The sequence below is a fragment of the Ornithorhynchus anatinus genome, chromosome 4 (assembly GCF_004115215.2).
Source record: "Ornithorhynchus anatinus isolate Pmale09 chromosome 4, mOrnAna1.pri.v4, whole genome shotgun sequence".
NCBI lineage: Eukaryota > Metazoa > Chordata > Mammalia > Monotremata > Ornithorhynchidae > Ornithorhynchus > Ornithorhynchus anatinus.
Genome location: NC_041731.1, coordinates 61167830 through 61180729, shown reverse-complemented (window position 1 = coordinate 61180729; position 12900 = coordinate 61167830). Strand labels below are relative to the sequence as shown.

Below are 12900 nucleotides of genomic sequence, written 5' to 3'. Positions count from 1 at the left end.
AATGTTCTTTCGTTTGGTGCTTGCTATATACCAGGCACTATATTAAGCCCTGGAGTAAATACTAGCTAATCAGGTTGGGCACAGTTCATGTCCCACATGGGGCTCAGTCTTAATCCCCATTTTACAGATGAAGGAACTGAGGCACAAAGAGGTTAAGTGACTCGTCCCAGATCACACAGCAGACAAGTGGCAGAGCTGGGATTTGAACCCAGATCCCTCATACTTAGACTGTGAGCCCTATGTGGACAGGGACTGTGTCCAACCTGATTAGCTTGTATTTTCCCCAGTGCTTAGTGCAGTGCTGGGCACATAGTGTGTAACAAAATTCCATTAAAAAAAAATGGGAAGGTACACATGTCCATTTTACTTCCAGTGAGTAGAAGTTGGTGACCTAATTGGAGCTTTGCAGGCTCAGTATAGATGAACCTATTTAACCAATAGCCAGCCATATTTATTGAACACTTAATATGTACTAAACACTTGGAGAGTAAAATATAATAGACACATTCCTTGCCCACAATGAGTTTACATTCTAGAGGGAGCATAGGGTCTACAGTTTATAGCATACCTATATTTGAGTACACAATTCTAGCATGTTTGGTTCAAAAATAAGGTATCCATCCTTAGTTCAGGAACCAGTCCCTTATGTGTAGCATTGTTCTTTGAGATAAATTGAAACTTTTAAAATTCTTGCCAATTACCACAAAGCTTTTAGCAACTATTTGTCATAAATCCAAGAGCAGTTTATATTCTCTTGGCAGTGTTTTAATTTTAAAGGCATATCCAAAGGTTGAATTTTACACAGGACTTTGTGGGAAATTTTAAATGTTTAATTACCTAACGCCCACTTGGAGAAAAACCTAGTAAAGACATCTTTCCTTTTTCTGGGATCTGAATTTTTGGGGAAAATCAATTTCCAGTTTGGGGGTTATCCAGTTTCTGCTTAATGATGTTGGTTGTCTTGCTCATCAGCATCTTCGTCAGATGGTGAAGTAGGAAAGAGCCAGCTAAAATTAGATCTGCTGCCCCTGGACAGTTGTTGGAAAGTTTGTGAGATGGGTCAGTTGACACCAAAGGCTGTTTTGAGGCCTAGAATTTGTCTAAACTTCACAGTTCTTGTGGTAGGAAGGCCAACTCTTCATGTCCTGAAGTTTCTCTATGTGCGGGGGTATGTGGGGCTTAAAAAAAATAGAGTGACTCTGGAGGAGAGGGGAACTCTGGCAAAGTGCACCCAATTAATTAAAAAAAAATTGCCCCTCTGAAAAAGGTTCCTTATTTTGACTTATTTTCTCCTCCCTCATTGTCTGTCCCCTCTCATCCCATCAGACCACACCCAGCTGGGCTTCTGTATTTGGATGTAATGGGGTGTTGGCTTTATACTCCCCCCACCCCAACCCCAGGTATTTCATGAATTCTCAGCATAGATTATCCTGCTCTGACTACAGACCAATGTCCACTGCGTCTTCTCTTGTTTTTAAAACTTTCGAGTTGCTCACCCAGCTTAGAGCAAATTCTAAGATAAATATGTGAAGAAGTTGCACCTTCTTCTTACACTAAGCACAATAGGGAGAAAACCATCAGTTAACACCCAGTGAATCACCTTTCCCAGAATTTTATAAAATTTATTTGATCTCTGGAAAGCTTCTCACCTTCAGGACCAAGCGACTGGGGGAAAAAAAAAGGAATCCTTAACTACAAGATTTGAAAAATTCCCCCCCGCTTCTAGACTGTGAGCCTGTTGTTGGGTAGGGATTGTCTCTTTTTGTTGCTGAATTGTACTTTCCAAGTTCTTAGTACAGTGCTCTGCAAACAGTAAGTGCTCAATAAATACGATTGAATGCATGAAAATAGAAATTCCAGCATGTTCACATGCTGATTTACCTATATTATCTTCAGGAACTGTAGCTCAGTCTGATGTGTTTTGCCAAGTCATTGACTTGGCTGGAAAGCATTCATTTGATTAGAGTTGGCCAGAGTTCAGGGGTAGCCTCAAGAGTCTTATCTTGGGGTTAATTGCAGATGGCCTCATTGAAGGAATAGTTGTTTTCAGCTGCAGGGGTTGAGTTTTAGAGCATCCTAAAGTCTGATTGATCTCTGTACACCGGCTGGGTAAAAGTGTTTTCAAGAGAACAGAAATGAGTATTCCTCAGTGAAATTAAAACCGAGTCAAAGGATCGCTTTCTTGAGGATGGTTATTGTGTCCCTCTGTCAGTGGTACAAATGTAGGTTGCCAGGATGGGTAGAGCTTGAAATTTATGTTATATGTTCTAAATAATTCAGGAAAAATTGTTTATGATTTAGGTGTAATTTTCTGGAGGGCAGAGCAAGTAAAATCCTCTGAAGAAGTTGCTGTTTGTACATCCTTTTGTGTGGAATTTTCAAATTTTTCATTTATTCAGTCATATTTATTGAGCACTTACTGTATGCAGAGCACGGTACTAAGTGCTTGGGAAAGTATTTTTAGATTCCATCCAAGTTTTCTCCAAATTTTCCCTCCAAAAATCCCACCTCCAACTCACTTTCTCTGATTAGAGGATGTGGCTCAGTGGAAAGAGCTCGGGCTTAGGAGTCAGAGGTCACGGGTTCTAATCCCAGCTCCGCCACCTGTCAGCTGTGTGACTTTGGGCAAGTCACTTCACTTCTCTGTGCCTCAGTTACTTCATCTGTAAAATGGGGATTAAGACTGTGAGCCTCATGTGGGATAACCTGATTACCCTGTATCTACCCCAGCACTTAGAACAGTGCTCGGCACATAGTAAAGTGCTTAACAAATAGTAACATTTTATTGTTATTATTATTATTATTATTATAAAGTGCTATCAGCCCAAACCACATCAACCCACCAGCCACCTCTAGATGTAGATATTCATTGATTTCCACTCTCTCCAGCACTGAGGTATATATTTGTAATTGGTTTTGCAATCTAATTATTCTGGTTATCCTATTTGTAAATGTTTTTATGTCTGTCTCTGTTAGAGTATAGAGTTGTACCCAGAGAAGACATCTTTTCAGTCATATTTATTGAATGCTTAGTGTGTGCAGAGCACTGTAGGAAGTGTTTGGGAGAGTACATTGTAACAACAGACACATTCCTTCCCACAATGAGCTTTTGTGTCTGTTGTACTTTTCTAAGCACTTAATACAGTAAACTGCACCCAGTGGGTGCTCAATAATAATGATTTTGGCATTTGTGCTTAATATATGCCAAGCACTCTATTAAGCACTGGGATAGAGACAGTATAATCAGATCCCACACAGGGCTCACAGTCTAAGTAGGAGGAAAAACAGGTTTGGAATCCTCATTCTACAAATGAGAGAATTGAGGCCCAGAGAAGTCAAGTGTCTTGCCCAAGGTCTCACAAAAGACCTGTGGAAGAGCGAGGATTCAAACCCAGGTCCTTCTGACTCTTAGGCCCGTGCTCTTTCCACTAGGTCATGTTGCTTCTCCTTAGTCAGGTGTCCCCTTCCAGCAAGGGGTGGAGTTGATCCACACGGGCGTAGATAGTGCAGTCCGATAAATCATCTGATTTGGAGATGTCCAAGGAAATCAGGCCAAAGTCTAGGAAAGCTGCTCATCAAGAATCATTTGACAGACAGCACACTTCCAAAATATGAAGACTTCATTACATATATATAAAATATATATGTAAAATGTATAAACATATTTACGTAAAACACATACACACTCAAACTACGAAACAAAATTTCCACATTTCATTATTACCTTATAGCAGAGTAGTCCAACTCCAGAACTACCCGCTTCTCCTCAAAAATGACCCTTCCACTCTCCAAAGTGGAAGGATAGAACCCCAGTCTTTCTAAAGCAAGAGAAGTTTTCAGCAATTGGATAAAAGCAAACAGAAATCTCTGCATATAGACACCAAGAGATAGAAGTTGGTTTTGCATAGCTTAGAAATGAGACATTGTTTGCTGAAATCTTTTTTTTTCCCTGTTTCACATTTCACCGGTGCAGATGATTAAATTACTCACGACATATTAAAATACAAGTTTGCTAAAAGAAGCAACAAAAATGGTTGCTCTGTTTTTGACCACTAATTTGTGCTGTCAGCTTGTTAAGATTAATTAAATACTGTAACCGAATATCAGAATCGGTTTATTTTTCCATGTCATACAATCACCAGTATGTTTTATTTACTACCTAATGCACACTTCCTTTGGACAATTATATCCTTAAGTATAGCAGAGTTGTTATATGGTTGCATTTTCCTGTGTTTTGATGTTTAAAAAAACAAACAAACAGAAAAGCTAAATCTTCAGTTCCATCACAGCTGAAAGATCATCTGTTCTCTTAACCTATACTTTTAATTATTTTTCTACATAAAATACCAAAAATGTTTATCACTGAAGTCTATGATCCTGATTGACAGTTGCATGTTGTTTTTAACATCTGCTAGTTATAATTAAGAAAAATCTCTTGAATTCATGCTGTGTAATTTTATCTTGCTAGCATCCTTTTATCAAGAATGCCAAGCCAGTATCAATTTTAAGAGACCTGATCACGGAAGCAATGGAAATCAAGGCTAAGAGACACGAAGAACAACAGCGAGAACTAGAAGAGGAAGATGAAAATTCGGTTTGTAGTTATCTACTATTGTTTTCATTATTTTTGTAAATGCTTTTTTTTTATTCTCCCCTACCCCCACCCCCATTTTTTTTCCTAACGTTATAGTTCCCCTCCTCTTACTAGCCAACTGGAGTGACCAGAATCAACCTAAAGGGCATATTCGCTTTTTATCAATTTAGAACTTCAGCATGGCCTAGTGGATAGAGCACGGACCTGGGAGTCAGAAGGACCTGGCTTCTAATCTCGGTTCCTCCACTTTCTTGCTATGTGATCTTGGACAAGTCGCTTCTCTGGGACTCAGTTCCCTCATCTGCAAAATGGGGATTAAGATTGTGAGCCCCGTGAGGGACAGGGACTGCATCCAATCTGATTAGCTTGTGTCTACCCCAGCACTTAGAACATTGCTTGACACATGGTTAAGTGCTTGCAAAAAAGTACCATCAGGTTTTTCTCAGTGCTTAGAACAGTTTTTGCACATACAAGTGCTTAACACATACCATAATCATTATTATTATTATTATTATTATTCTTAACTACACTTCGTAAAATCTCATTCAGTGCTAAATCCAGTACTATATTCTTAGTCTAAAATGGAAGTGTGATCCTACTCGCAAGTGAGGATAATCCTTTCTCTTCATAGAATGGCCCATTTGCAAATAATAATAATAATGTTGTATTTGTTAAGTGCTTACTACTTGCAGAGCGCTGTTCTAAGCGCTGGGGGAGATACAGGGGAATGAGATTGTCCCACGTGAGGCTCACAGTCTTCATCCCCATTTTACAGCTGAGGGAACTGAGGCACAGTGAAGTGACTTGCCCACAGTCACACAGCTGACAAGGGGCAGAGTTGGGATTCGAACCCATGACCTCTGACTCCCAACCCCGGGCTCTTTCCACTGAGCCACGCTGCTTCTCTAAATCATTTGCCGCATTGAGGACAAATGTATCCTGGACTGAAATTACTCTCTGTAGCCACTGTTTGTCCACAGCCTCCATCTTTTAATTTCACTGATGGCACATTGCCTCCTCTCCAAAAGTTTCATCCCTGGCTTTTCTGCCACAGGTAAAATTGTTGCACAGTTGCCTCCAGAGGTATTCCACCATCAGTAAGACTTGCCCTTGAATTGTTTTTCATTAGAAAATGTCGGTCTGTGCTGAGCCGTCCATTCATGCTCACCTGGTCTCCCTGTAGCCAACAGCCTGCATTGAGAGATGGTTGGATGGATATGGCTGAGACTTTGGATCGCATAATAATAATAGTAATTATGATATTTGTAAAGCGCTTACTCTGTGCCAAGCACTGTTCTAAGCACTGGGATAGGTACAAGGTAAATACAATGAACACAGTCCCTGACCCATGTGGGGCTCACAGTCTTCATCCCCATTTCACAGATGAGGTCTCTGAGGCCCAGAAAAGTAAAGTGACTTGCCCAAGGTAACACAGCCAATAAGGGGTGGAGCCAGAATTAGAACCCATGTCCTGTGACTCCCAAGCCCGTGCTTTTGCCACTTGGCCATGCACGTTTAAACTTCTTCCCAAATATTAGACCTGCTGCTTTTCTGTGCACCCTCATTTGGTTGGTTCACTGTTGTTGAGTGAGACACTCACACTCTCTAAGCTAATCATTGGGGTCCATGTGAGGTTTCATTCTGAATACCGGATCACACTTCTGAGCATCCTCACATGGGTGCCCGAACATAGAAGATAAGTCCAAGTAGCATGGCCTAGTGGGTAGGGCACAGGCCTAGGAGTCAGAAGGACCTGGGTTCTAATCCCTGCTTTGCCATTTGTCTGCTGTATGACCTTGGGCAAGTCAGTTCACTTGTCTATGCCTCAGTTACCTCATCGGTAAAATGGGGATTAAGAATATGAGCCCTGTGTGGGACAGGGAATGCCCAACCTGATGAGCTTGTTTCTACCCTGACACCTAGAACAGTGTCTGGCATATAGTAAGCATACCATAGACCATATCATAAAATACCATGAAAATATCATAAAATACCATAAAAAAGTCCAGGTTGTGCTCAGTTATTTTTCCATCTGGTAAAGTGAATGGCACTCCCAGCATATGGCCAGAACCTATTCCAGGCCCTCGACAAAGACTCATGACAGGCAGGCGTAAAAAGAATGTGTTCATTGTCTGTTTGGGTATACTGTCCGTTTTGGTCTGCAGAAATAGTGTGCCGTAGAGTAGAAAATATTTCTGAAGCACTGGACTAAAAGAAGGTGAGTGTGTTTTGAATTATGCTTAGGTTGGTTTTGAAACTTTCTGCCATATCACCCTCTCTCTGTCTCTTCTACTTGTGAAGTCGCTACATCCATTTCTGCTATAACATAGATTTTCTTTACGGGATCTCCGTAGAACATGATGGAGGAATTAGGGAGCGTGCTCCCAACACCACAAGTCTTTTCTTGTATAACACAAATCTACAGGTTGGGACAACTAGATTTCATATACGAACAAACACTTGTGCATATATGTGTGGTATCGGTCAGAGCATGCTGCCACTATAGCTCCCCTCCTCAGCCATAGTCTTGGAATACTGTACGGAACAGTACTTTTTGTTTTTCCAACTTTGCACTATTTAAGACCGTGAAATAGCCTTGAGCTTGTAAGGATATACAGCTAGTGGTGGATGTAAGGGTATAGGAATTTAATTGAAAACTTCAGTCATGGTGCCATTTCTCCCCTAACCTTTTGATTCTAATCGAATCAGTGGTTATGTTCATTCACATGAGGGTCTTCAAGAACACACATTCTTCCTTAGAGAACTCCTTGAATTGGTATTTAGTCTTCTTGTATGCATTGCCCAACTGCGCGCTTTATCTCAATACTGGAAATCCTAGCCTGCCATTGATGCTGTGAATGAAGTCTATGATGGAATATTTCTAGTGGCTGAAAGTGATTCTACTAGAAAGTTCAGGTCTCAAAGCTACTGAAAAGCTGGCTGTATATTCATTGTGAATTTTTTCGTTGTCCAAACGAGGAAATATTGTTCCCACTTTTAATACTAATATATTTGGACTTGGAAAGCAAAGTAGAAGCAACATGTCCTAATGGATAGTGTACAGGTCTGGGAGGGTGTGAAGGAGAGAATTGGAAGAGAGTCAATCAATTGTATTTATTAAGCGTGTACTTTGTGCAGAGCACTGTACTAAGAACTTTTAACAGACACATTCTCTGCCTGCAATGAGCTTACAGTCTTGAGGGAGAGACAGACATTAATGTAAATAAATTACAGATATGAACACAAGTGCTAAGGGGCTGGAAGTGGGGATGAATAAAGGGAGCAAGTCAGGGAGACACAGAAGGGAGTGGGAGAAGAGGAAATGGGTGTTTAATTAGGGAAGTCCTCTTGAAAGAGATGTGCCTTCAAAAAGGCTTTGAAAGGAGGGAGAGTAATTGTCTGTTGGATATGAGGAGGGAGGTTGTTCCAGGCTAGAGGCAGGCCATGGATGAGAGGTTGGCAGTGAGACAGAGGAGATTGAGGTACAGAGAGAAAGTTAGCTTTAGAAGAGTGAAGTGTATGGGCTGGGTTGTAGTAGAAGAGTAACAAGGTGAGGTAGGAGCGGGCAAGGTGATTGAGTGCTTTAAAGGCAGCGGTGAGGAGTGTCTGTATGGTACACTTAGTACAGTGCTTTGTACACAATAAGCGCTCAATACGGTTGAATGAATGCAGAGGTGGTTAGGCAACCCCTGGAGTTTCTTGAGGAGTGGGGAAACATGGCCTGAACATTTTTGTAGAAAAAGATCTGGGCAGAAGAGTGAAATATGGACTGGAGTGGGGAGAGACAAGGTGCAGAGAGGTCAACAAGGAGGTTGATAGTTTTAGACAGTTGTCTAGTGGGTGTAGACAATTCGCTCAAGGAGTTTGGAATGGAAGAGTAGGAGGGAGATGGGGCCATAACTGGAGGGAGCCATGGGGTCAAGGGAGCGTTTTTTTAGGGTAGGGGAGACATGGGCATGTTTGAAAGTAGTGGGGAAAAAACCATTGGAGAAGGAACAGTTGAAGATGGCTGTCAGGGAGGAAAGAAGGGAGGGGGCAAGTGTTTTTTTAGAGTGTGAAGGGATGGGGTCAGTTGTACAGTTGGAGGGGTGGATTTTGAGAGAAGGTGGAGATCTTCTCTTGAGATACTACTGGGAAGGATAGGAGAGTTGAGGAAGGGGCAGGAGGAGGGAGGGACTGAGGAGAAGCAGGAGAGATTTTAGGGAGATCACGCCTGATCGTTTCAATTTTCTCAATAAAATATATGGCCAGGTCATTAGGGGCTGGGGACAGAAGGGGATGGGGACAGGAAGGGATGGGGAGGCAGGGGACAGGAGAGCCCTTGATTCCACTTGCATAGTCATAATAATAATTGTGGCATTTGTTAGTGTTTATTATGTAAAAAGTACTGAACTAAGCACTGGGGTACATAAAATATAAACATTTCAGGAAACAGTTTTTGTCTCACATGGGGCTCCCAATGTAAAAGAGAGGGAAAACAGGTGTTTTATCCCCATTTTACAGATGAGGTACCTGAGACATAGAGAAGTTAAATGACTTGCCCAAGCTCATAGTTCAGGCAATTGATGGAGCCAGTATTAGAATTCTGCTTCTCTCTGACTGTGACTTTTTGGGGATATTCTTAGTAGAGTGTGTCTACAGTTGTGGGAAGAGGTTGGGACCCCCTGCTGAGGAAAGGGTTAACTCCTCCAATATTATCATTACTACTATTATTATCATCATAATTGTCATTTTTATATCTGTTAAGCACTTACTCTGTGTCAAGCACTGTATTAAGCACTGTGGCAAATACAAGATAAGCAGGTTGGACGCAGGTCCTGTCCCACCTGAGACTGATTGTCTAAGAAAGGAAGAAGTAGGATTTAACCCCATTTTACAATTAAAGAAATTGAGGTACAGAGAAGCAAAGTCACTTGCCCAAGGTCACAAAGCAGGAAAGTGGCAGAGCTGGTATTTAGAACACAGGTCCTCTTAATCCCAGACTTGGGTTTTTACCATTTAGGCTACGCTACTTTGTCCAGCTGATAAAGCAGCCTTGTTCCAGAGGAGCTAATGGGATAGAATTAAACTAATAATGAACATTGCAAACAATAGTTGATTTTTAGCTTTGACTCTCTCTACTAGAAGGAAGGCCAAAATGACATTAGGACTTGGAGGAATATCAGATACTGAGGCTGAAGACAAATATTCATACATTCATTCATTCAATCGTATTTTTTGAGCACTTACTGTGTGCAGATCATTGTACTAAGTGCTTGGAAATACGATACAGCAATAAAGAGAGACAGTACCTGCCCATAGTGAGGTCACAGTCTGGGGGCGGAGACGGACATCAGTACAAGTAAACAAGCATCAAAATAAATAAATAGAATGATAGATATATACATATACATATAAGTGTTGTGGGGCGGGAAGGGGGGATGAGCAAAGGAAGTGAGTTAGGGTGATGCGGAAGGGAGTGGGAGCTGAGGAAAAGTGGGGTTTAGTCTAGGAAGGCCTCTTGGAGGAGGTGTGCCTTCAGTAGGGCTTTGAAGGTGGGGAGAGTGATTATCTGGTGGATTTGAGGAGGGAGGCATTCCAGGCCAGAGGTAAGATGTGGGCCAGGGTTTGTCAGGTCGTCGTTGGCAAAACATGGAGCAAAATGGCACTGTGGTCCAGAGCAGCACTTTGGGAGTCAACCTGAGCATACATAGATCATTTTAGATATGTAGTTTAAGCAGTTTGTGAGGATTGTACATTCCAAGCACTTAGAACAGGGCTCTGCACATAGTAAGCGCTCAATAAATACTATTGAATGAATGATTGGGGCTGAGTGGAAAGAACACGGACCTGGGAGTCAGAGGATCTGGGTTCTAATTCTGTCTCTGCCTCTTTTCTGCTGTGTCACCCTGGATAAGTCTTTAAACTCTGTACCTCAGGTACCTTATCTGTGAATGGGATATAAGACTGTGAGCTCCATGTGGTTTAGGGATTGTGTTCAACCTGATTATCCTGTGTCTACCCCGATGCTTAGTACAGTCCCTGGCACACAGTAAGCACTTAACAAATGCCATTAAAATAATCCGGTCATTTTTCAGAAAAGATGGAAGTAGTAAACGGTTTTCTTAGCTGTACGTTGTTTAGAAGAGTTAAGCCAAGCACCTTTTGTTTTTTTAAAGTTTGACTCCTGAACACTGGATGGTTATTTCCATAGACATCTGTATGACCCTTTAGAGAATATAGAGGAAAAAATGGCAACTGGATGGCCAAATGAGTGGCAAAACTAAAGTCAAACTACACTAGAAAATCCTTCTTGCCTAATTTTCGAGATGATGCTACTTGCTATTAGTTTTCTCTTTAGCAGGGTTTTGCTTATTTTTTTGTTTTGTTTTGTTTTTTTGTAAGATAGTAATACTAGAACACTCCCTGCCACAAATCCTTGAAAATGAAATTAAAAGGTTACATTTTTATTCACTTTTCTGCGAGTTAAAATATTTACTCTAGTAGTGGATTCTGAAGGGAAGGCAAAGGAATAAAAAAAAATAGATCAATATGTTCTCTACCTGGTTTAAACAAACAGAAAACCAATGATAGCAAGAAACCAAAAAATAAGCGCTTTGGGCATGTCAAGGATGTACCTATGAGAGATGGTGGCTTTGAACAATTTATTTTGAAAAGAATAACTGCAGATTGTGTGATGTCATGATGTAAGCTGAAGAAGTTGGGTTATGTACTTTGGAACTAAGACTATTTATCTACTCGAAGCGATTCATTCCTGTCAATGACCATAATGTTTCTTTTTGAACTGGAATGACATGTCTCATATATTGAAAATGTTGATTTTTCCTACAGTTTGCCTGGGCTGGCAATGTATAGTCAAGTTATTCAGGGACAGATTAATCAGTATGTGGCTAGTGTAGCTTCCGCCTTCTCCCAGTAGTGCATGCTTTTTGCATTAGCATCTCCTTCAGAAAGTGGTCAGGTCCTTGGAGTGGAGGTGAAATTTACATCATGAAATTTTTTTTCCTCCTTTCCATTTCAACTAAAAGTTTTGTTAAGGGCAGAGGTTGAAAAGGGATTTCGTGTTGTGAAGCTTTGAAGTATAGGAATTTCAATTAATCAAGGTATAGCACATTCCCCTATTGCTATTAAAAGACAGGAATCAACTGTCCATTACTGAAGAGGAAAATATTTTGCAAGATGACTAGGGTGTAACAAATGGAATTCATGAAGTATTAGAGTCTGTAAGTAACAAGAGTGTAGAGCGAGATTTTTACCAAGAAACTTCCTTGTAAACTTCTTCGTGCAAGGTATTTATATCGCTGTCTCCCAAATGCTTAGTATAATGCTCTGCACAAAGGAAGTGCTCAATAAATGCCATTTTTCAAATCAATCAACCAATGCTATTTATTGAGCACTTAAAATGTAAGTCTCTTTTGCAAAACAAATATTTTTAATCTTGCCTTTTAAGCCTCTGAAACATTTAATCATCAAATAAAATAGAAACCTAGCTTACTTTTTAGGGTTATCATTATTATGGATATATTTTCATACAGATTCAGTGATCTTACTGCCTATTCCTGTTGGAACATTAGGCCCTTTGAAAGGGACATTTTTAGGTCAATAGGGGGAATTGGGTTTACTGTTATTATAAAGTTGTCATTGCATTGAATTAAAATTGCATTTGCTTTATGAGGTTGCCTCAGTATTACAATCAGTTGTGCAAAAAAGTGCATGGCTCGTATGAAGCTCTCAAAACTCTGTCAGACTGGATTAGAAATTTATAGGTATTTACAGAGTAGCCAGTTTTAGATTATCTGAGCAGCAAGAATACTAGGGATATTTAAAATTCACACATAATTAAAAACCTTTTTTGGCTAGTTCAGTTTCTCCACTATTTGTTCCAACCAGTAAAGATATAATAATAATGATGGTATTTGTTAAGCGCTTACTATGTGCCAAACACCGTTCTAAGTGCTGGGATAGAAACAGGGTAATCAAATTGTCCCACGTGAGCCTCACACTTTTAATCCCCATTTTACAGACAAGGGAAATGAGGTGAAGAGAAGTGAAGTGGCTTGCCCAAGATCACACAGCAAAGTCAGTGTTTTAATTAATATTCATCATCATTTATGGGACTGTCTATTTTTACTCCAGGGCAAGAGTACTGGCCATGAATCCCCGCACCCAACTTTCCTGGGTAGGAAAAAGATGTTTATATTTTGTTCCATCTACTCCAACTCAACTTGAACTTGCCTTCCCACCAGAGGTCCCAGACTTGAAGCTTTGCTTGGGAACAGAGAAGTAGAAATGAGAGTTCAGCATCT

General features: G+C 40.6%; 1 protein-coding gene across 1 annotated transcript in view; it reads left to right on the top strand.

Annotated features, from left to right (window-relative positions):
- The window catches only part of STK3 (serine/threonine kinase 3), a 325768-nt gene that overhangs the window by 184459 nt on the left and 128409 nt on the right, over positions 1–12900 (top strand). Inside the window, exon 8 of the mRNA XM_029063333.2 lies at positions 4469–4594. Coding sequence (XP_028919166.1) covers positions 4469–4594 — 126 coding nt within the window. The remainder of the gene's footprint in view (positions 1–4468; positions 4595–12900) is intronic.